Here is a 23534-nt window from a genome sequence, read left to right on the forward strand (position 1 = left end):
GATTGTGCACTGGGTCCTAGTTACACCTGAAGGCAATGCGGCGGACAGGGACTGCCAAGAGTCACTTGGCCAGCATGCTGTTATTTGTGACTCAGAAGGGTTAAAAACACTCCCCCAAACTCCAAATGATGCTCCCTAGACATGCATGGACTATTGCCTCAGATGAAAAGCAGCTTTATAAAGAGCTTAAAACAGGCCCCCAGATTGCTGGTGTTTACCTGCTGCTTCATTTTTAGGCACTACTATTTATACCAACCCCCACCCAGCAACCCTGGTTGCTAGGTGGTTTTCCTCTCCCCCCCGTCTTCCACTCCATCTTTGCCATTGTTTTTTCTAACCCTTCTAGCACGGTATGATGTCCATCATGTGCACAAGACTGCACTGTTTCTACTAGACACCTGTTTTCATGCAGCCCCCTTAACTTAATAATTAGTTTGACTCCCCTTTTTGCTGCATTCAATGTAGAACAAAGGTGGCAGTCAGGAAATTGGGCTGTAGAAGATGTGAGCCCCGGCATCTCTTAGTGCAGCAAAAGCGTTAGGGCTTGATTCACACAGGGGACGTCAGTGGGTTGCAACGCTGGGCCCTGCCACCCAGTGGAATTTACAGCCCCAATAGGCCACGGAGAGTTAGACATCTCAGGAAGGGGTTCACAGATGCCAACAAGCCAACTGGGAGCTGCCTAAGCTAGCCAATAAGACGTGCCTAACTCTGTAGGCGCCTGCCTCTGCTTGGGATTCTCAACCGTGATGCCTTTCCTGGTCTTAGGCACCTAAGCCAGGTCAGCTGCTCAGGTGGCCTATTGCAGTCAGTAGCCCAGTGGCTGGGGCACACATCTGGGATGCAGAAGACCGGGGTTCAGGTCAAAGTGTGGACCTGAGTCAGGTTGTCTGTGTAGTGTAACATGCACACTAAGCCCATGTCCCACAGATCCAGGTTTACCATGAAGTATAGATATACCCTAAATGCTGTGACTTGTGAGAGAAGAGCAGCATTAAAACTTCTAAAACAGATGGGGAGCGGTCAAAGCAGCCCTTTGAAATTCCTGTTATCTTGCAAGGAGGGGGAGAGCTTCTCTGTATAAAGATGTTGTGTTATCCACTGGCATTCAGTCTGCAGGGTTACTTTCAGGAGCGGGAGATGTAACTTCTTAGGGTGTGGGTGTAGGCTGGTGGCATCAACTGAAATGGTTAGACCATGTTAATGGCAGAAAACGATGACTGAAGGGGAAAAATCTGATGCTGTTGAATGAATTTTGTTGATACCTGTAAATACAGTAGTACTCAGGATTCCCTAGTCATGGGGTACAGCTAGTTCCTGCCCACAAGAGTTCACTTCTCCCACCATCCATCTGTTTTAATGGCCAAACCCAATTTTGGAATCCCGCTGTTGTTAGGAAACTGCCACCTCCCTTTTGTGCTACTCCTGCAGCATTGCTCCTTGCCTAGTAATTCGGGATGAGAAGAAAAGGAGACTAGGAAAGCCAAGGTTGGTTTATTTTTTCTTTTCAGAACAGTTATGCCACAGGTGTAACTGAACAGATAAGCGCCGGAACAGACTGACAGGCAGCAATTTGCAATAGGCTTGGCACGTAAATACAGCACTCATCACCTCTCTTGTCTTTCGAGGTACCTGGCCCCAAAACCTCATGGCTCTAAACTAGTTTTCCCATGCCCTATCGCTTTTCAGTATATTGTTAATTAACCTGGCCGAGGCACAAACACACACAAATGTAAAGGAGTAGGTTTTAACCTGGCTTGATTAATGCTGTTGGGTTGCACATTTGAATGTGAGCTCAGTGGAACTACTGACTTGTTTTTTTTTAAATACCACAAGACACCTCAGTCTGGATCATTGCATTACAGTACAAATAAAAACAGAAAACAAAACCACATCCGCATCATACAAAGTGGAAAGAAAATGAGAATCTAAGTATTTACAGAGCGGGGCTGGGAAAACCACAAAAATATTTACATAAAAATACATGAGCTTGTCAGCATATACATTTTACACTAGTTCACAAAAACCCCACCAAAAACAAAAAAACCCAAACATGAAAATAAGACACTCTATAAATTAAAGTGAAGGGAACGCTGAAGGTAATCCTAAGGCTTTCTGGGATTTCTCTCTCGTGCGGCTTAGGGCAAAAAGGGTCAAATTTCTACAGCAGGAAAACGAACTGCAAAAATCACCATGCGTGTTGGTTTTTGCAAGAATGGTTGCACGCACTGGGGTTACTATGTACACCTCTTTAAACTACACCATGTCTGTGGCATCAGACTTCTGTAGCACAAGGTTCTGGAAAAGTGTCACAGGCCCTTTAAAAAAATAAATGTTCAATGCAATTTTTCATTCAGATTTTCTAGCACATTACAAACTGTTTCAGTCAATGCTTTGTCTACATACCAATGAGATGAATGGCAAAGACTACACACGAGGGTCTGTCCCTTTTGTAGCTAAAGGGAACAATACATTTTTCAAGTTTGTTTTAGTTTTGTGTAGCAATTTGCTACACCTGTGCAATCCTCACTGATACCCCTACCCCCCACCCCCAAGCGATAAGCACAAGCCTATTACCTCTGTAAAGACCTGTAGGCACAAAGTTTTTACTGTCATATGCATAAAGTTTAAACCTGATCAGAATTTTTAAAATCAGAACTGAAGTAGATGTGCCAGGGCCCATGCCTTGGTTGTTAGCTCAACATCTGTACTCTTGGAGAGCTTGCTTTATGCGCCACATTCTGCTCTGAGTTGCAGGTGCAAATCCAGAGCAGATCTCTACACCACTCCCAGAGCAGAACTGGGCCCAAACTCTCTCACATGGTAATGAGAAATTAAGCTGAAAACTCAGCAAGTGGCAATAAAGAGGCAGGCAGGCAGTGATACAGGTATAGGGAACTTGCCAAATCTGCTACTGCTCATGGATTCTTACTGAAGTTATACTTAGACAATAGGTTACTACAGATGAGCGGAATCTGGCACATAGTTGGTACATTATCATCCTATTTTTTTCCCTCCTTACCCCATTCACTGATGGGACTTCTAAATAATCCCTCTATATGCCATATTGTGCATCATACCCAACTATTACTTGGCCAAGGGCCACCTGAGACTCTTGAGTGACTTGGGGCAATTCCCATCCCCTTTTTCCTGAAGAATGGACACTGTTGGGTGTATAATCTAATGAAGGGGGTGGGACCATTTCTCTAAGGGCCAACAAGTTCCAAAATGTAACCACAGTACAAGAGCAGAACTGCATAGTTCACTATATGGCTTTGTCAAGGGGGAAAGAAGGTTCAAAATATTAGCAGCTGTTAGCAGTCGTGTGCCCATGAAGGGTTCATGTTCCTTGCTTGCTGCTCTAGTCTCACCCCTTCATTAGGGCACCTGCCCTAACCCTGGACTCTTACAGGGCTGCTGGCCCTCCAATCACATGTTGATAAGGCTGGGCATGGGAGGAGACTAGGGATAAACTTGTTCCCAAGTACGTTAAAGGGAAGAGGCTGAATGAATGTCTCATGCTGGAACAAAAAAGAAAGATCCCTGATCTCTTAGAGGGCTGTTATCACAGAGATGTTGTGACAAAGTGGTGGATTTTCTTGTGTTTCCAATGGTTTGCATGCAGAGGGCAACCCCCGAGAAGGGCTGTCTTACTGAAGGGGGGACCGCACAGGGCCAAGAGTGGGCACAACCTGTGACGCCATTAATCAGTTTGTCTGTCTTCACTATTTTCTGACTAACTCCATGCGTGGAGGCTCTTATTCCAGAATAAGAACATCTGAATTAGTTTAATCCAGGGATTAATCTAATCTGGACTAAAGCTCTCTTATTCTGGTATAAGAGCATCCATCCATGGAGGTTAACCAGGAATAGCTAGTTTGCTCTAAAGTCACACCCTACCTTTATTCCAGATTAATTTAATTTAATTTAATTTGTCTAGACAAGTCCCTAGTGATGGGGTCAGTTGTTCACTTATGGGGCCATTCCTGTATGGTGCTGAGGGGCCTTGACTTCCAAGGAACCCAGTGATGGTAGAGTGCTGTGAACAATGGATCAGGCGGAGATCGCAGGCTCTATCTCTTGCTGCTACGGCTTGTAAGGAGTGGAAATCTTTTGGAGATAGTGTTTATGCCCTATAGGAGCAAGCAAATGAGCAAAGACATTCAAAGCAGCTTAGTTCAGCTATTTCTCTGGGTAACTTAAGGCCAACACAGAGAGGATGGTGGAGAGAATTAAGGCATTGAGGGGGAGAGATTTGACAGGCTGTCCTTGTCACCTGAATAGCTTGTACCTGCCCCAAATCCAGAACAAGGGAGGCTGACACTCTGGAACAGCAGAGGGGAGATGAAGTGCGAAGACCCAATACTAGTCTCTAAACATAGCTTGACTGACTACTGTAGCTAGACTCCCCTGGACAGATAATATTGGGGAAAGCCAGATTTACTAGCAGAAGGGGCCCCGTGTTCTCAGCTAACAGCCCTTTTCACACACCCCCAAAGAATAATACCCTCTAGTTGATAATTAGTCACAAAGTGAATGATATTGAGGTAACCTGGATCACAGTGCTTTTTTCCTGACAGCTAAATTTATTTCTATAACATTTAGGAAAAACTCTATATTGAACACATTCTTCTTAAAACAATACATTGCACAATAAAATCAGACCATAGGCTATCCTAGTTGAAACAGCCCCAGAAAAGGCTGAGAGTAAAAGAACCAAAATCCTAATGACTAGGTACCTACTAGAAGGGTGGTGGTCCCCTGTGAGCGCTGACAGGTTTTTATTATTACTTTAAAAGCCCAAAATAGCAATGAATAAAACACTTGTTCTAGGAGGCTCTGACATGAGTTCCTTTAATAATCTTAGCTATGCTAGCTGCAGGACTTCCAGCTAAGAGAACTTTTCAGGTGCTTTCTTTAAGTAAACCCTCTGAATTTCAAAACAGGGAGAGATGATGTGTGATCCACCAGTACATGAAAGGTCCCAGTACCATGGGTGAACTCTGAATGTTTTAAATGCTAAATCTCAAGGATTTTCTAGGAAGCCCTGTCTCATAAAATGTATGTGATTTATAGCAGGGTTAAAATGGCTGTGAACCCAGAGAGGCTGCAGATGAAACGCTGTCTTGTTTCTATTAAATAGGCAAGGCAACACCAGGTGTGTGCTGTAAAGAGGTGCACTGTCCCTTCCCTTCCCGCTGCCTGAAGGGAGGCAATGCTATTTCATAGCATGCACGTAACTGCTCTGTGCTTACATCAACTCACTGCAATCTCATGAGTGAGGGCCTCATCCTGTAGGCCGCATATGAAAGTCAACAGGAGTTTTCCATGAAGGACTGAGTTATTTGGGCCAGAGCAACTCCATGGTTGTGCAAGTCGCTCCCAGCAGGGAACCTGTGCTCTAGTTTACAAGCTGGACATAATCATCTAGTGACATTGTAAATAGATAGTAGTTTCTGGCCAGCTAGGACGTGCAATTAAATAGCTGGTACTGCAGGTAGCCTGTAAGTAAAGAGGAATTAGCATGAAATGTGTATGCTGTTCAATCACCTGTACCCAAGTGTGTGTGTGTGTGGGGGGGGGGGTAGGTTTTTTTACTTTCAAAGCTCATCTCCATTTACAGAATGAGGGTGAACGCTTGAATTTCGGTAAAATCCCTTCTTATAGCCAGAAGCAGCTTGTTTAATGAGCCTTTAAAAACCAGCCTGTGTTCTGTCTTGGGGCCAATCTCTGTCTACCCCTGCACAATTTTCAAGGGGAGGCAGAGCACCAATAATCTAGGAGGAAACCAACACTTGGAAGCTGTCCTTTTCCCACAGCTTGCAGTGTGCTACTGATGCAATCTGAAAGGGTCAGAACAGAGACTCCCCCATGGCATCTCATTCAAAGGGTAAAACATATCCATGCAACTCCTCTAATGTTGGCAGCTGGGAGAGTGACTGGATATGCCAAGAGAAAGCTGCATGCAACCAGCAGCCCGTGTCAAACCAGGGGAAGGAAAACCCCTTTTCCCCTCCACACCATGCCTCTTTCAGATCTGCTCTGCCTCTCTGGGTCCTGGCTCATCTTTCCGCATTCCAACACAGCCTGCACGATCATTCCAACCTCTCAAATGACACGAAAGAAAACTATACACCTAGGACAAACATTGAGTGGTGAGCTGGTGGCAGGGTTGAGAGTGGGTTTGCTTTGCTCATGGGGGTGCTTTTTTTTTTTAAATTTTGTCATTGAAAAAATAAAACAGTCCACTGTCCAGCAGAGGCTGCTTAGGCTCTATCCCTCCTTCCCCCAGCTCACTCAGCATGGATCTCTGTCTCCGGCCTCTGCAAACACAGCTCTGTAGGGAGAAAGGCCCCCTGGCCCAAAGCTGTGGCGTATGTCCTACTGTGTGAATGGGGAAAGCCAGGGGGCATGAACCCCCCTCCTCCAAGGTAGCCCCCTCTTTGGTGCTGAGGCATGGTATGGTAATCCTCCAAATTATCGTACTGGGACAACACTGTCATACTGCTTTGGCGTTTGCCAAGGGTTTGGTATGGGTACAGGAGGCTAGGGTCCCTGTCCATGTTCTCCGGATGCCGGATTCTGAGGCTCTGGCTCCGTTCTGGCTTGGGAGGTGGCGCCATGGGTTGGACCTGGTGCTCCTCCTCTTTATTATAGCAGTCTCTGGTGTGTTTCTCGCCAGGAGCTATTTGCCTGGCTCGAGGTCTTTCCAAGTCTGGCCGGTCCTCTGCCAGCTTCGCTTCCTTGTGGTTGAGTCTCAGGGCCTCCTGGCCGGCTGTGACGTACTTCCCACCTGAGTGCTGGAAACCAATGGGCTCCATGGGTTCCTGGCCACCCTTTGGCCTGAAGTCGGGGTAAGGGGGCCCATTTTTGGATTCCGAAGGCTGCCGATGGCTTGCTTCCTGCTGCAGGTGTCCCCTGTGCTCTGTAGCGTTACAGCCTGGCTCGTGCAGCTTTCTGCTCCTGATGCTGCTCTGCTTCTGGGGAAGGGAAGGCTTCTCTGACTGCCCGTTCCCATAGGCCCCATGGTAATGGGCTCTGTCTGGCTCCGCCTCTGAGTGCTGCAGATAGTAACGTTCGTCCCCTTCAGGGGTGGCTGCCGTGGTTGGATACCTCCCTTCGGCCACAGTCAGGAGACCAGTTTTTCCAGGATCGGATTTGCTGCGGAGGTGGATGATGTCCAGCTCCTCCTGCAGCAGCGGACCCAGGTTGTCATACTGGGACATCACTGGCCCTTTTGCTTTCTGGCGTGAGCGGCTCTCCCGGCGGATGGACTGCAGGCGGTATTTCTCCATGTCCTCCAGGTCCCATGACACGTACGTGTGCTTGATGTCCGGGGCTGGGGGCACATCTCTGCTGATAAAGCTGTGCTCTTTCCCCACCAGGTGACTCATCAGGCCTCCCCGAGGATAGGCAGGCAGGCCAGGATAGCGGTACAGATTCTTACTTTGCAGCCTCGAGGTGTAGGATGCAAAGTCTCGGCTAGGAAGGGGGTGGAAGTGCCTGAGCCGCATTGTGCTGTAGGGGTCCAGGTCATAAACCCCCCCCTCTCCTGCTGTGGGGTAATAGGAGGAGCCAGACGAGCTGGAATAAGGGCTATACCTGTAATGCACACGCCCGTTCTCGAAGTAAGGCTGCAGCTGAGTGACATGATAATCTGAGTGGGGCTGGCATGGCTTGTACTGATAGAGGGGCCGCGGGCAGTACACGGGCTCGTCGTCGGGAGGCACCTCTGTCCGTGAAATGGGGACGGAGCGGATGGTGGAAGGGGTGGAGACGTGCAGCGACTGCACCCTTCGGATGGTGGGGTAGGGCGGAGCCTCCTCCGTGTAGCCGGTGCTCCGCAGGGTGGTAGGGCTCATGGAGGACGTGTACTCCATGCGGCTGCGAGGCTTGGAGTGATGGGCTGATGTGCTCTTTCCTTGGCTGGGGTAGGCGGTGTAGCGAGGGCCCATGGATGTGGGCGTTTCCGATCTGGAGGCGTAAGCTTGGTGCTGGTCGGACTTGCTGTGGTAGGAGAGATGCGGTGGGACGCTCTCTGGCCTGTACTGATGGACGGACGCTGGCTTGTGATGCAGATAGTTCTCTGGCATGGGCGGCTCAGGGGCACTCTCTGGCTTGGGATGGGGGAGATATGCAGACTGCAGAGAGGCATGCTTGGGCGGCGGTGGTGGGGGCAAGGCCTCCTCCCCGGACGATGGCAGAATGGAGGAAGCCAGGAAGGAATGGTAAGTGGAGGTATTCACTGTATCCAGACTGTTGGAGTGCATGGCTGCAGCTATCTTACTCTCCAGTGTCCTCACGGGCGGGATGGGGGGTGCAAAGCCATAGGAGGAGTGTGCAGGGACTGACTCGGAACGCAGGTGCAAAGAGGGAGCCCTGACGTTCTCCCGGGCCTTTTCCAAATGGCCCTGGTGGGACACAGCAGTGGACGAAGTACATCGGGTAGCGGAACTACTTTCGGTGACAAAAACCGGAGCAGGCTCGGCTAGTCGAGGCTCAGCTGGCTTTTCTGGAGGCAGTGCTCCTCGTACCTAGTATGGAGAAACGACATCAAGGTTAGTGTGTGAGAATCCCTCCCCCTCCACTGCAGGGTCTCTATACTGGATACCCATATTATTAGCTTTACAGGATGTATCACACTCCCCTACAATATAGCCCAGGCTGCTGGACTGAACATGGGAGTGCAGGGGGTGTTCTGGCTGACAGCAGGGGCAATGCTGCCTTTTGAGAGGTATTCTAGTGATCTTTGGGACATGCTGCAGTTTGCACCTGGTTTCCCCAGGCTTAATAGGGACTAGTGGATGGGCTGGGAAGTGCTGAGATTGTCCATTTATTTTTGTAATCATAAATGGTGAGGAGAAGGCTGTTGTCAGTCTATGGTTTCTAAAGACCAATTGGCCAAAACTTTTTGTACAGAGCCTAGAACACTTTGACAGGTGGCTTTTATAAAGGTATGTATTTTAGCACATGTGAACCTTGTTTCAAATCTATATACGCAGCTCTGAGTTAATGCATGATCTATAGTAGTATATCAGTAGTGTACAAATATTTCACTTCCTGTGAATTAACAACACTATTCCTTAGTGTGTGTCAGACAATTTTTAGATTCCAAGTGTGTGTGAATGCAGTTGCTCTGTTGGTGTGGCTCAAGTTGGTATCATGTAGCATTGTGATGTCTAAAGCCATTTGAGCCTACAACCAAATCCCAGGATTCAGGACTGTTACTGAACTGTGCCACTAACTGGCTAAGGGGATCCCAGCACTGTTAAAAATACCATCCTTAAGAAGAGACTAAAGGGTTTGTTCGAGCCACTTCTGATGGAAGTTCACAGCATGTTTGAGCTAGGGGATGCTAGTTAAGACACCAAAAGCATGTTCTTGTATTCAAAGCTATGTGTAAATTACTCATTGCACACAGCCCACTTTCCTACCAGGACCCAAGTCTTTGTTTCCAAAACAATGTGGGACGACAAGAATAATGGTATGTTGGCATCACTGAGAAGGGGAAAGTGTCTTTCCCCTTAAAACTAGCGTAGGAGGGAGTGTACTGGGGTAGGTATTCCCTGGAAAGTATCAGTGAATATACTGTGATATTTCTGAGTGGGTGTATATATTATACATACACTAATAATTCCTGGGAATCTGGAGCAGAAAGTATGTCTCTTGCTCCTCTGTGGATAAGCCCATACTTTGCTCAAAATTCCACCCCTACTATTACACACAGATACTGTATGTACAAATAAATAAACACACACACACACACGGGGTGGGGGTCTATGTGTGCATCACTTACGTGGTTGGAATTACTTGATCCTTTGGTGGCTACTGCTGGAACTTGTCCCATGGCTGGCTGATGGTCTGCTGGTCTCTGAGATGGTGCTAGGGAATTGGTCATAAGAATGCGCTGAGCAGTCGTGACAATAACATCTGCCTGAGCCACGGGTTCAGCCGCCGTGTCCTGACCTGCTGTTCCATGACTCATCTCAGTTGCTGGTGTCTGGATAGTTGTCATGTATGTCATTGTAGCCATGGCGTTTTTCTCCCTGGCAGCTACAGGAGGAGGCTGGAGTTTGTCATCAGCTGTGCTGGTAGGGAGATGAAGCTTCTCCACAGGGATGTGATACTTATCCATAGATATGCAAGTATGGAGGTGGGGCTTATCTATAGGCACATCTGTTGTGGATAGTTCCTGGCTAAGCAAAGCACCTGTAGGGAGAGGAGTGCGCTCCCAATCCCCAGGGCCACCTGGATGGAAGGAGAAGTGGTCCTTGTCCCCCACTGTTCCAGTATGGAAGTTGGAGTGGTCCCAGTCCACCTTTGTGCCACTATGCAGGTCCCCAGGCATGCCAGTATCCAGATGGGGCTGGTCCCTATTTCCAGGTGTACTACTGTGTAGATGGTTACGGTCCCCAGGTGTCCTAGTGAGGTCCTGGTCTACAGGTCCCCCACTCTGGAGGTGGATTTGGTTCTCAGGAACACCAGTATACAAATGGAGCTTGTCTGGAGCAGCCCCAGCAGAGAGGTGGACCTTTTCTATAGCTACGTCAGTCTCTCCATAATTTGTACAGTCAGAATGAGCATCTCCTGGCTTCTTCTGGGACTGAGTAGATGCTTGCTGTGCAGACTCAGCTAACGCTAAGGCCAGCATGCGCGCTGCATTTTTCGGAGGAGGAGGAGGGATAAGAGAGACAGAACTGACAGGAACAGGATCCTGGGGGGAGTCGAGGGCAACTGCTCCTAATGGGGGGGAAAATTGAGAGAGAGAGAGATTTGTTACTCTGTAAGGATAGTGACCTAACCCTATAGACCATTATGAAAAAACAGAGGCTTTTCACAGTAGCATTTCCTTGATGTGAAATACTGTATCTTCCGTCCCACATGCAACCGTTGCTGAATAGTACAGCTGTTCAGCAGGAAAACCACACCAAGAGATTGTCTAAAGATTCCTCTTGCATTTCTAGAGAGGTAGGAAGAAGGTAAGGCAGAGAACGAGACCCCCTTTAACCAATTTAGACCACATGCTTTGGGGCTGAAAAAAAGACCCTTCTTCAAGTGTTGGCAGGTGGGGTTTTTTTCATTGAGTGTCTTAGGTGGTCAATTCACTTGTTAACTGATATGCAAGGGTACGCTACAAACTGTTTCATTTTTTATGATAGGATGAAAAAAACAAGACAAAGGGGGGCACATAAGGTATTGTGGAAAGTATCCAAGAATTCTGTGATGGAGGGAAAAGACAGAGGTTTCTACTGAGACCTTAGCAACCTGCACTGCCCTGCAAGATACTCCCTCTGATTTAGGATCGGAATCTAGGCGTATTCCCCTTTCCTAAAAGGCACGCAGAGAAGTTTCTGGGAGCAGGTCCCTTTAGAACTTAAAGAAAGAATGGAGGAAAACGCACTGTACCTGGCTGTGTGTGTCCAGAAGGTACAGTCTTATTCTGGCTGGTTGGCATGGGTCGTTCCCCTTCTTCTTGCAACTCTGGCTTGGCAACAGTCACCTGGGTCTGGGCCTGGGCCTCTTGATGGCATCCCTCACCTGCTGCCATTTCGTTGGCTTTCAGGGGCAAAGACACCCTCTGGGTTGGGGACCTGTTTGTGGCTTCGTTGGCGCTAATGCTTTTGCTCCAGTTTGAAGAAGCGGCACTCCCCGCAGCACTAGGCATCCCATCGCACGCTTGTCTGGGCAGTGTCAAAGAGACCGGCTCTGATATAGTCACCAGCGGAGACTTGATTGGCTTTCGCCCCATCTTAGGCGAGAAGGCATGGGCGACCTTCTCCTCAGTTGGGCTCAGGTCCAGAGTGAAGAAGGGACTCATTTTCTCTTGGAACGGGGAGACTGGTTCAGAGCTCGGGGCACTGCCAGGGGTCTGACTCTGGCTAGCAGCTTCCAAGTCCTTCTTAGCTATGCTTGGCTTGTCCTTGTTAAAACCCATGGACTCCAGCAGAGAGATGCTGCTATCCAGGCACTCAGACTCTGCCTTGGGTGGACTGCACTGAAAAGACATAGGGTCAAAATCCAGGCTAGCTACTCCAATATCCGGTGGGCTCAGGTCAACATCTTCCGCTGACCTAGGAGAGATGAGGGCAGGAACATGAATCAGCCCCTCGTCCCCCTCGCTCTCATTGTCATGGGGCAGGTTATCATAAGAATTGCAGCGGTTCATGGTCCCCAGGAGCTCCCCATTGAAGGAAGCAGACAGTGCATCACTACTGGACCTGGGTCTTCTAGGCCGGAACAGTTTAGATTCACCTAGCAACAAGGAGACGGATAAGCATTAATAGGGCACTAGATAAATGTTCATTAAAAACTGCATGAGTTACTAGCTGTTTTTATTTAGTTTAAAACTCTGCACAATGAGTCACTAATCTCAGCTGTGGCCTCCTGGCACTAAAGTAATACAAACAATAATAAACCAGTCAGTGCAGGCTAACTTGGTTTAAAGAGAGTGTGGGAAACTAATGTAGATGTACTTGAAACCATTTGCTAGGCTAAAACAGTTGATAAACCTATTTAAGTTTAGTTTGCCTGGATGATGTAGGATGGATCAAATGGTTTTAGAAAACACAGTCCCAAAACAAGTTAACAAATGCAGTCGAAGTCCCAATATGGTCTAGGTCAAGAAAGTGAATGTTAAACATAAGCAGATCTGATACAAAACACTGTCTTAATAAAATCTGGTTTTACTTTTTGATCCTAGAAGGAAAATAACATGCAGTAAAGATCTCTGAAGATTACTGCATTGGCCCATGGTACCACGTGAATGCACAACCAAATCTAGTCTATTAAGTAGTTGTGCATCCCTTTATTTAATTATCTCATCAAGAAAGCTGTATGGTCTATAGGTGTGAAGGAGCTGTGGCAACCCAACAGGTAAGCTTACACTGAGCACTGCACTTCAGTCAGGGCTCTAGACAGTCAATAACTTAGCAAAAATCTCTTAAGCATATGAATACATTTGGCAAATAGAAAAGGTTTTAGGATCAGTCTCTTTTTGCTTTATCAGATATTCCGGTGGGGAGTGACAGTAAAGTACTCTTAGATTTCAAATGCATTTTATATTGCTATATAGGGGTTATGTTTACTAGATTAGTTTTTTGGTTTTCCACCTCTGTGGTTGGGGTTAACTGAGCAATGCTACTTCTTGGTCAGTAATGTATTACATTTTATTCACTATATACCTACATTAGAATAAGGCAAGGGCTACAAACTTTGCCCCCCTACCTATGTTTGTCAGGGGTGTCACCCTTGACCGCCAGAGCTATGCTGGCAAAGGCCTGTAGTGCAGTTTCAGGTATACTGGCAAAACTGCTTTTGCTGGGGGAGTGGAGGAAGCTATGTGAGCAGAAGCAGAGTTTTGCTAGGATATTATACAGGGATACCCATACTGGCAAAGTGCTTCTAGTGTAGATCTGGCCTAAATTTTAGTGCTCGTGAAATGAAGTCGATTGAGTTTTCCCAGCTTACTACTTCACCTTTAGAAACGTCCCTTGTAAGTTTTTACACAACTGTGAGATAGTTTTGTGGTGATTATAAACTTCCAGTAAGAACTAGGATAGTCCAAGCTAATTTCACTTTTGACCTACAGAGGAGTTGCAGGTTCAAGGGGAATTACCTGAACCTTGCTCTGACTTTAATGAGTTCTTTCTTACACCCTAATGTTGCAGTGGGAATAGAGGATGAAACCACCCTGACTTTGCCACCATAGTCATGCAAAAATCTGCTTTGCAACATTTAGCTCCAAAGCAAGAACAACGTCCACTGGTCTCAGTCACTCTGGATTGACACTATTAAGTTGTTGGTACGTGACTGCTTATGAGTTACATGCACTAACAAAAGTAGACACACTGAAACATGAGCACTGTGTGACCCTGTTTGGCAACAGATTCCAAGGCCAGAAGGGACCATTGTGATCATCTCGTCTGACCTCCTGTCTAGCACAGGCCATAGAGATTCTCCAAAATAACGGCATGCCTCCTAGATAAAAGACTGGGCAGTTGCTGGCTATTTATAAAACCGATTTTACAGGGAAGCCCAGGACTTAGTTACGGATACCACCATCTACTTCATGAAGTGCTGTAACATTCACAGGTCTATAGAAATGTCATGCTGCCTTTTACACCTTGTGAGCCAGTTTTTCTATCTTACCATCAACAGCATGCAAGGAAGTGAGAGACTCTTCACTTTTAGCTGAGCGCAGGGTCCCACTATCTCCTCTCCCACCTACAGAACCAAACATAAAAGAAGCTTTTTTTAATAATCTGCCGCATGCTCATGGCATGAAGATAGATGGGTTTCTGCCAGCCACACCACTCACTTGAATATAAGCAGCTTTTCTACTCTCACACAAAAGCTCCAGTCACAACTGTATCCTCTTTGTATCCCATACCACAATTTATACTACTGGGCATTTCTACAGTGTCTTCCATCACACACAAGTGAATTAACAGAGGTGCCCAGGGTTAGGGGGTGGTAATAGTCTTCCCTACAAAGGGAGAAACTGACAACAAGCTGTTAATCTCTGCAGAGGGAGGGGTTGGGAAGCAAACAGGCCATAGCTCCCTAACACGGATTCCTTTTGGGGGACAGGGTGCAGGCTCACTTGAATCTGAAGTGGGAGGAATGGGTAAGGATGCACTTTGACAATGTATCTCACTGATCCACTGGTGAAATTCAGAGTAGCCTGAAGGCTGCTCTAACTTTCACCATCTACCAGTGGCTCCAAGGGCATTACAGTAGTGAGCATCATTGGAAGCCCTCACCCCCTCTAGTTGCTGTATCAGCTTTTAGTACTGCTTTGTGGTGGTAGCACAATGCAAAGCAGCCAAAGGCAGGGAAGAACTCGGGCTGCATATTTTGTGGGCACCGAATAAGCATTAACTTTAACCCTGAAGTACTGGGGAAGTCTGTGGATATTTTTGAAACCACTGTGCCCTGAAATGTACAAGGGTTCCCTAATATGGCCAAGTTGGGACTTTCATCCCCTCAATCTAATTGCATTTTGTACTAAGGAAAATTGTAAATGATTCAAAGTTCCTGAAAACTATAAGGTGGTATTTTAAGAGAATCTGAAGAGAGATACTAGATGGATATACATAAAAGGGGGTTGTGGGTAAGGGAGAGGCACATCTCTATGTAAATCACATTACACACAGTCTTAGTGATTCTAAGCACTTGTCTACATGGGGAAGTTACTATACTGGTATAACTATAGTAGTATAAACTCCCTTATTTACTCTGGAAGGAGGGCCCTTTTCCAGGTTAGTTTATACTGCTCCCAAAGAGAGAGAAGCTAAACCAGAAAAACATGCTCTTATTCTGGAATAAGAGTTATACCTGTTTAGTAATGTCAGTAAATTTTCCCAGGAACTCTGAGCTGTCAGTCCTGAATATTCCATCTTAGAGGGGATGGATCCGTTGCGTTGTTTTTGTAACAATGACACCCGGATCTAAAAGCATGACTGAATCTCCACGGCCTCAGCTAAAGAACTCAGGTTCCATTAATAAAAGGCTCTAGCAGATTCAAACCTCTATTCATGGATTATGGCCTATGCACTGGAGGGGAACAGAGAAGCATGCTAAGTGTGGGTTACTTTCCCAGCAGCACCCTGTTTGGTAGGAACAAAAGGCACCCTACTTACCTGCCAGTGCTATGGCTTTCATTTCGGAGGGCTCGCTAGGGTTGCGCTGTAGTTTCCGCTTGGAGACAGAAGAGGATTTTCCCAGGTTGAAGAAGGAGCGCCAACTGCCAACGGGGGATTTCTTCATCTTGTTGGGTGGTCGTTTTCTGGAGCAAGAAAGCAGAAGGGGATCTGCATTCAAGACACATTGCCAGTCACTACGTTTTACCAAGCAGACTTGACTCCTCCTTCACTTGGCCTGCTGGCTTTGGCAGAAAACTAGACATGTATATTTCAGCAGCAGAGCCTATTTATGCTCCTCTACCTGGAAAGGTCCAGTCCCAGAACTTGTGGGGTCAGTCCCATTGAACAAAGGACATTCATTTCCTCCTTGTAGCAGGGCAGGTGGAATTTTTAAGGCGCAAGGCCTGAACAGCATTCAGAGTCTGAACCAAGAATGCCTCTTATTTTATATGCAAATGTACCTGTTCCCTCCATTTATAACTAAACTAAACCTATCAGGAAAGGGATTTCATTTGCACTATAAAAGCTACTTCACCCCACACTACATCGCCATGCACATGTACGTACACGAATCTCTGGAGGGACAGAGAGTTGCATGGCCAGCTCACTCAAGGCATACAACAAACTTCTGAGGTGTAAATTGAGCCATGTGTGTCTTGCTGCACCCTCATGGATACAGAACAACCCCAAACCTACTGGGCGTGGGACACTGGCTATGATCCTGCATTGTAAGCAATTCTTGCTGAGGTCAGAGGGCTGTAATTGTTAAAAGCCTGTTGAAACACAGCAGTGATAGAAAGTAAAAGCCTCTACCTTTCAGATGGAAAGTCTATGACGGTGTGGAATTTCCCCTGTAATGCAGCAGGGCCTTCTCCCACTTCAATGTATTTACTGTCTGCCACTATAGGGGAGTTGATCTGGGCTTGCGTCCTTGCTTGTGCCTCCTCCAGGGTGAGCAGCTTAGTTGAGGGAGAGGACACCAGCAGTGATTTGGGGCGTGATAAGGAAGTGTGACCTGCAAATGAAAACCACAGACAAGGAAGAGAATCAGAGCCGCAGCAGGAAAAGTAGGGCCCATGAATAGATTATAGCATTTCCTGAGCCCTTGGAAACCCAAGAAAAGGCCAGCATAGCTTCTATTACACACACCATTATGGCAAAGCTAACAGTGGAATTAATAATTGACAAAGTCTTACAGGATGTAACTGGGAGGGAGGAAACCATTAGGATTCTGTATCAATTACTCTAGAAGCCTACAGGACTTGATCTCCATTCTATAGTGGTTTGCTTGTAACCATCTCTGAATTCTAGGGCTAGAATATTTTCAGTTATCAGATGGTTCAAAACCCTGTAGAGAAAGGTGATAGTTTTCTTTCTAATTGCTGGTTTTACTTGCACTCCCCAATCTTGATTCTAGCTCAGAGTATGGGGAAGAATGGCTACATCTGAACATTTTAAAGGGGAGCTATTTAAAATGTTACAAACATGTTTGCAACTAGTAAGTATGCTTTAAATCACTCCTAACAAATACTGGGGTAGAGCATAATAAATTAAGAGCTGGACTGTTTTATTGCTGTAGTTGTGGGTTTTTTCCCTTTTTTTTTTTTTTTTTTTGCTACTTAAATAAAGTTTTGGGTTTTGTTTCTTTAAAGTGAGTTAAATACTTCGTTTTGCAAGATCAAAACTAGTTAAAATTACTTCCCAGGGCTACAACTCTGTTTGTCAACTTTCCTTGCAAAGGAACCTGTCATAACAGAGCTAGTTTATAGAGTGGTTTAGTAAATCATATGCAACCCTGTTACGACAGCCTTCCTGCGCTTATGAGTATGAATTTTGCCAATGTTAACATGATTATCCCTTGCCAGCTTACTGAACAACCCAACCCTGCATAAAATGTGCATGTAGGCCCTTGTCTGCACTGGCCTTTGAGCCATGTTTAAAAGTTATTGTACACTGAACAGTGGCCCAATCCTGGTTACATACTGGAGCTAGCTTGGGTAACAGTAACAGTGACGCTGCAGCAGCATCGCTGGTAACACAGACTGTACAGCGCCGCCCCCCCCCTTACAGGATGCTACATGCTGTCTCGCTCCTGTAAAATGTTCCCTGAGCTTTGCTACTACCAGATGACAAGCCCCAGCATTCCTGCTCACCGTTGAGAGCAATTAAACACAGACAAACATGCTGAGCCAAATAATTGCCTTCCCCTGGAAGAAAACAGCCTGGACCAGGTGTAATTAACTCTGAAAGATCAGCTAGAATCAGGGTGGAAATATGCCTGCATCATTCAACTGGGGCTCTTATCATAACAAACTCCTCACTCCTGCTGCTTTATAATTGCCTCGTGTGGAAAGCTGGACAGACAGCAAATCTACTATGCTGAAGACAATGAGGCCCTAACACGGAAATGGAAAGCATCAAATACACTGGCAAACAGCTTAACTCTGCCCACAGTTAGTGACAACTGCACTGACAAAGCCCATTTTGTACTAAGGATGAGCTACATTAAATCATTATATTTTAATATCTATTAGAAATACAGCATGGAGGTTGCACATATATGAATCTGTCAAATCCATCCCTGGTGTAACTTCACTGGGGAGACAGCAGGCATTTGCAAGGAATGGAAATTTTAGTTTTGAACTGTGACCATTTTCTGCACCAAGAAAAGCCTTCACAGACTGGGCTCATTGTGTTTTGGTGTATCACACAGCGGAGTGAATGCAGAACTCATCTGTCCAAGTGGAGCTATACCTTTAATCAATATTTGATTATCATCTCTGCTGAATCGTAACTTTCTGTCTAAAATCTATGTGGAGCTGTTAGCAGTTATCATGATTAATTTTACAGGCTAAACAAATGAGTAATCCTTTAATCATTCCAATGATCTGTACAATATGGTTCAGTTCATTGCTAGGCCCTCTAATCTCATGGGGTGCCTCATAGCCTCATCCCATAGGTCGGTGGCTCTCAACTTTTCTAGACGACTTACTGTACCCCTTTCAGGAGTCTGATTTGAGCCCTGGATGGGTGGGGCTTGGGCTTCTGCATGTGTCTTAAGCTTCATGGAGGCCCCTGACGGCCAGCCCTGCACTTGAGACCCCCCCAAAACCCATCATCCCATGACACCCGCCCTCATGTTGAGAAACATTGATATAGTATATAGAGCAGTACAAACAAGTAATTGTATGAAATAGTAGTTTGTACCGACTTCACTAGTGCTTTTTAGGCAGCCTGTTGTAAAACCAGGCACACATCTGGAACAGTTGATGTACCCCTGTTTGAGAACCATTGCCAAAGGTGGGAACTGGCTACTAATTACAAGAATATGGGTATAGTTGCTGTGGCTAACAAGTCAGAACCATACTAATGAATGCCTCCAGGCTCCATGGAAAATGGACCCTTTAATGTCTAAGATTTAAAATGTTTCTTATCAAAAGTAACAGATTTATTTGGACATAAGTTTTTTACTCATGAAAGCTTATGCCTAAATAAATCTGTTCGTCTTTAAGGTGCCACTGGACTCCTCGTTTTTATGGATACAGAATAACACGGCTACCCCTCTGATTCTTATCAAAAGTGGGGCCCAAATTTGAGTGTCTAAAGTTAGGCACCTACTAAAGCAGCCCCGTTACTAGAGGTGCTGACAACCACCACTTCGCACCGTCAGCGGGAGCTGTGGCTGCTCAGTATGTCAGGGTGCCACACTTTCAGCATGTAAGCTTGAAAATGCTGGCCTTGATGGCAAGAGTGTGTACCATATGGCACAAGCCTGTGTTGCAAAGACAGGGAGGAGTGTGCAGGAGCAAAAACTTGGTAATAAAGCCCCTTAAAGATTACCACAGACCTTCCGCAAGGGAAAAGCTGCAACTGTTCCAAGACAGAGAAACATTTGTGAATCGCAGGAGTAAAGAGCAGTAATCGCTGATGTCAAATTATTAGGCCCAATTCTACAGAGCACCCTTGATTGCTATCAACGTCAATGGGAGAGAAAGGTTGACAAGACCCCCAAAACTCAGGCCACATCTATCAACTTTAGGCACCCATCCCTGAAAATTTTGGCCTTTGTTTTTACTGGAGAGGCTAGAGTTTCTGCTAAAATTCTGCCCCTAATTTTGGTACAATTAAACCCCCCAAGGAATGTACATACCTGCCCCGTCTCGTATGACTGAACTGAGTTTGGAGCTGAAGAGGACATCAACGTGATTCAGGATGAATTCCACCACCACTGACTGGATTCGGACCTCCATGAAGGCAGCTGTTCCACTGAAACAGGCAGACTCTATCTGCTTCGATCTAAGGAAATGCATGGCAGATTAAACTTCAATGTACGGGCTCATTGTGCATAGTGACTTGCTCTGCTGAGACCAGGTATATAACACCACTTAGGATCCAGATAGCACTTGAAGGGCCAGATTCTGTGCTGGTGTAACTCCCTTAGTTTTCAAAGAGCTATGCAAATCATCACACTGAATTTGGTGCTGTGATGACTTCAGTCTGGATCTGACTCCTGATGTCAATGGGAGCAGTGAACCCCTAGAGGAGGGAGGAGCAGCTGTTGCAGGCTCAGACTGAGGTGAGTGAGGCATGTCGAAGGCTTGCCTGTTTTGTCTCCTTCCCTCCATGTGCACTTGTAATTGCATTGTAAACTTCCTGAACAAGCTCACTGTAGCCTTTTAAATGAATTTTTCCCCATGAGCTAGGAAAAATCTCCAGCTAGCCCTGCTCAGCAAGGACCCCAACATTCAAAAGCAGCCTCAACCAAGAGAAAATTGTCAGACAAAAGAAACTGGCTCACACTCGTTAACTGCCCACGAGGGACTCTGAGTCGGATATGTCAGGATGGTAATTGGACAGTCCAGAAACTATAACACAACCAAACCCCCTGTCCTTGTCTTATTGTTTTTTTTTTTTAGTAAGGTTTTGAAATTAGGGATGGCAATGTAAGATTGTCATGTGACATGGGAGATTCCAGAGGACAAAGTTTATCCAAGGGTCTGGCAAGATCATTTCCATATGTCTGAAACCTACAAGAGGTGCTGGGAGTTCTACTTCACCTCCTGGCTTGAAGCAGTTTCCATCAGCTACAGGGTTGGCTGTAGCAATGGCTCGCAGCACCCGCACTATACAAATTGTTCCAGCACCCCTGAAACCTACTAGCCATATGTATTCATGTCAGACTATACAGACTGCTGCAATGGGATGTCAGTGGTGCCACAGAATGGAACCAGGTTTCAGAGTAGCAGCCGTGTTAGTCTGTATTCACAAAAAGAAAAGGAGTACTTGTGGCACCTTAGAGACTAACCAATTTATTTGAGCATAAGCTTTCGTGAGCTACAGCTCACTTCATCAGATGCATACTGTGGAAAGTTTAGAAGATCTTATTATATACACACAAAGCATGAAAAAATACCTCCTCCCACCCCACTCTCCTGCTGGTAATAGCTTATCTAAAGTGATCACTCTCCTTACAATGGAACCAGTTTTCCTGCATGAGCAAAGGAGATAGTATCCACATCTAACCGAGGGAGAGGGAAAAGGTGGGCCTGATTCTCCATTCATTTACACTGCTGTAAATAAGGAGTAATTCTGTCAAAATCAGTGGAGCTATAATGGTGAAACAGGCCCAGAAGGCCAGCTGCTGTAGTTCCACTGACGTCAATGGGAATGATGCTGTTTACACCAGTAGAAGACCTGGCCCAGCATATCCAAACCTGCCCAGTCTCCAAGCACTTTCTCCGGAGAATCTCCCACTGAAAAACCAATAGCAGTTGTGCCTGAATAAGAACTGTCGAATCAAAACCCTAGTGGTTTTTCTGGGTGTTGACATTTAGCATCCTCTTGGGAACATAGCATGAAATAACTTCAGCATGCAGTGTTTATTTGGAGGAACAGGTTCGATGTGTGTTTTAAATGTGAAGGTGAGAGAAAATCTAATAGAAGTACCTTAGTAGGTTTGGTGCCCAGACAATTGCTAAGTTCTTGGTATGCATGTTTGTGATGGAGCAGTAATCAGCTAGATGAGCCAAGTGCCTCATTAGGAACTCCAGTGTCCTGAAAAATGAGAGAGATGCAAAAATCTGTTAACGGACAGGCAAACATTCAACACCCCTTAGCAAGCCTTGCTGCAATTGGCAGCACAGAAGAATGCAATTAATTAATTTGTATTTGTTTGGTAGCAAAAGAAGGAATGATGTGCCCTAAGCAAGACACAAATGTTGCCTCAGGCAGATGATGATAGCAGGGTCTCCTGACCGTCCAACTGAAGAAGCGCGCGCACTTGTTAGATTTAACAGAACACAAGGGCGGGCAAAAATACCTGCAACTCCACTAGCTCAACAGGCTACAGAACCAGCCAGTCACTCGTGTTCATTACTTGGCTGCTTTACCGCCATGTTGTGCAACAGAAATAAAACATCTGCTTAGGCAGAGCCTGATAACTTCTTGGGCATGCTGCAAAACCTATCTCAGGCTTTTGGGAAGGGGTTTATTTTATTCTCTTTGTGTAAGGCGGAGGATGCTTTTATTTAGGTACCTGAGAGGGGATTGGTGAGAGGCTGCTTTGAAAATCCCGGCTTTAAGCACCAAGATAGGATGATCTCTGTTAGGTATATTTTAGTTTATAGGATGGACACTTGCAGATATATATTTATACATCTAAATAAGACACAGGGTGAAAGCTAGTATTCACACACTCAGAGACCATTACTTTTCAGCAGCACAGATGGCAAGCACCCCTGGGAATTTTCAGGGGCTAACTGTATTTATTACAGCCAGCAGTGGTGGTCAGTTCTGCATCGTATTAGTGTGGATCACTGAGGGTATAGCTGATAGGTGGTACAAGAGAACCTGCTCTCACACTAACAAGAGTGCTGATGAGCACCCCCAAGTTAAGTCTGCTCCATCACTTAGTAGCAGCAATAAACTTTAAGAGGTGAGTGCACAATCTCAAGTCTCCCCTGTCCAGTCTTCCTTTCTTCCCTGCCTGGTTTCTCTTTGCACGCATGACCTATGCAAAGACATGCAGGGAGAAAAAGTCTGCATTTACGGGAGATGAAATGGACAAAACCCCACAAGACTTGCACTGTGCTGCCAAGCACCACCATCATCAGCCTGGAAACTCTTGCTTGGCCGAAGATGATTAGAAGAATAAAAATGCTCTTTTCTTCCAAAAAGGCTGCACAGCCAAGCCTCAGGAAGTTGAGGAGGAAACCGCAAGTGAACCACCATCTCCGCCCAGTCACCACTAGGGGGAACACTTGCAGCAGAGTTATCTCATGTAAAAGCAAAGGAGGACTTGTGGCACCTTAGAGACTAACACATTTATTTGAGCATAAGCTTTCGTGAGCTACAGCTCACATCCGATGAAGTGGGTTGTAGCTCATGAAAGCTTATGCTCAAATAAATGTGTTAGTCTCTAAGGTGCCACAAGTCCTCCTTTTCTTATTGCGAATACAGACTAACACGGCTGCTACTCTGAAACCTCTCATGTAAAAGGTGACTGCTCTCATTCCCGCTTTTTCTCTCCGCTAGGTTTTTCTCCTTTCCTAGCCCCCCTCTCTGTTCTGAGAACAGGGCTGCTACGTTAAAATCAGACATTAGGGCAGAGAGCGATTGCAGAAGCATCTCTGGCCACAGCTTAAATAAGTGAGGGGAGCTGGGAAAGACAACATGCTTTAGGTTGATGGGGATTTCCTAAATGGGGCTTTTCAGGGGAGGTTTTAACTACAGAGCTACTCTGTCCCCCCAGTGCAGATGGGATCAGGTGGCAATACGAAAGCCCAGGCACTGAAATGGGTCAAAGGAAGAACCTCACATCCAACCCACTCTAAATTTCAGCATGAAGGCAGGGAGAGGAAAGCTCAGAGTTGAATCTAGCCAAATTTGCCC

General features: G+C 46.1%; 2 protein-coding genes across 8 annotated transcripts in view; one reads left to right on the top strand and one right to left on the bottom strand.

Annotated features, from left to right (window-relative positions):
• KCNJ5 (potassium inwardly rectifying channel subfamily J member 5) overlaps positions 1-23534 on the top strand; it is a 184774-nt gene that overhangs the window by 117971 nt on the left and 43269 nt on the right. The window lies entirely within an intron of this gene.
• The window catches only part of ARHGAP32 (Rho GTPase activating protein 32), a 416149-nt gene continuing 394094 nt past the window's right edge, over positions 1480-23534 (bottom strand). For 6 of the 7 annotated variants that reach the window (XM_078849914.1, XM_078849912.1, XM_078849913.1 and 3 more), the window contains 8 exons: positions 21591-21698; positions 19795-19940; positions 16458-16659; positions 15642-15787; positions 14149-14223; positions 11407-12252; positions 9797-10740; positions 1480-8534 (listed from right to left, as the gene is read on the bottom strand). In XM_078849914.1, the coding sequence (XP_078706040.1) occupies positions 6294-8534; positions 9797-10740; positions 11407-12252; positions 14149-14223; positions 15642-15787; positions 16458-16659; positions 19795-19940; positions 21591-21698 (4708 nt within the window). In that variant the 3' untranslated portion in view covers positions 1480-6293. The remainder of the gene's footprint in view (positions 8535-9796; positions 10741-11406; positions 12253-14148; positions 14224-15641; positions 15788-16457; positions 16660-19794; positions 19941-21590; positions 21699-23534) is intronic. The other variant, XM_078849915.1, reaches the window with a different exon arrangement.

This window comes from Lepidochelys kempii, chromosome 22 (genome assembly GCF_965140285.1).
Source record: "Lepidochelys kempii isolate rLepKem1 chromosome 22, rLepKem1.hap1, whole genome shotgun sequence".
Classification (NCBI taxonomy): domain Eukaryota; kingdom Metazoa; phylum Chordata; order Testudines; family Cheloniidae; genus Lepidochelys; species Lepidochelys kempii.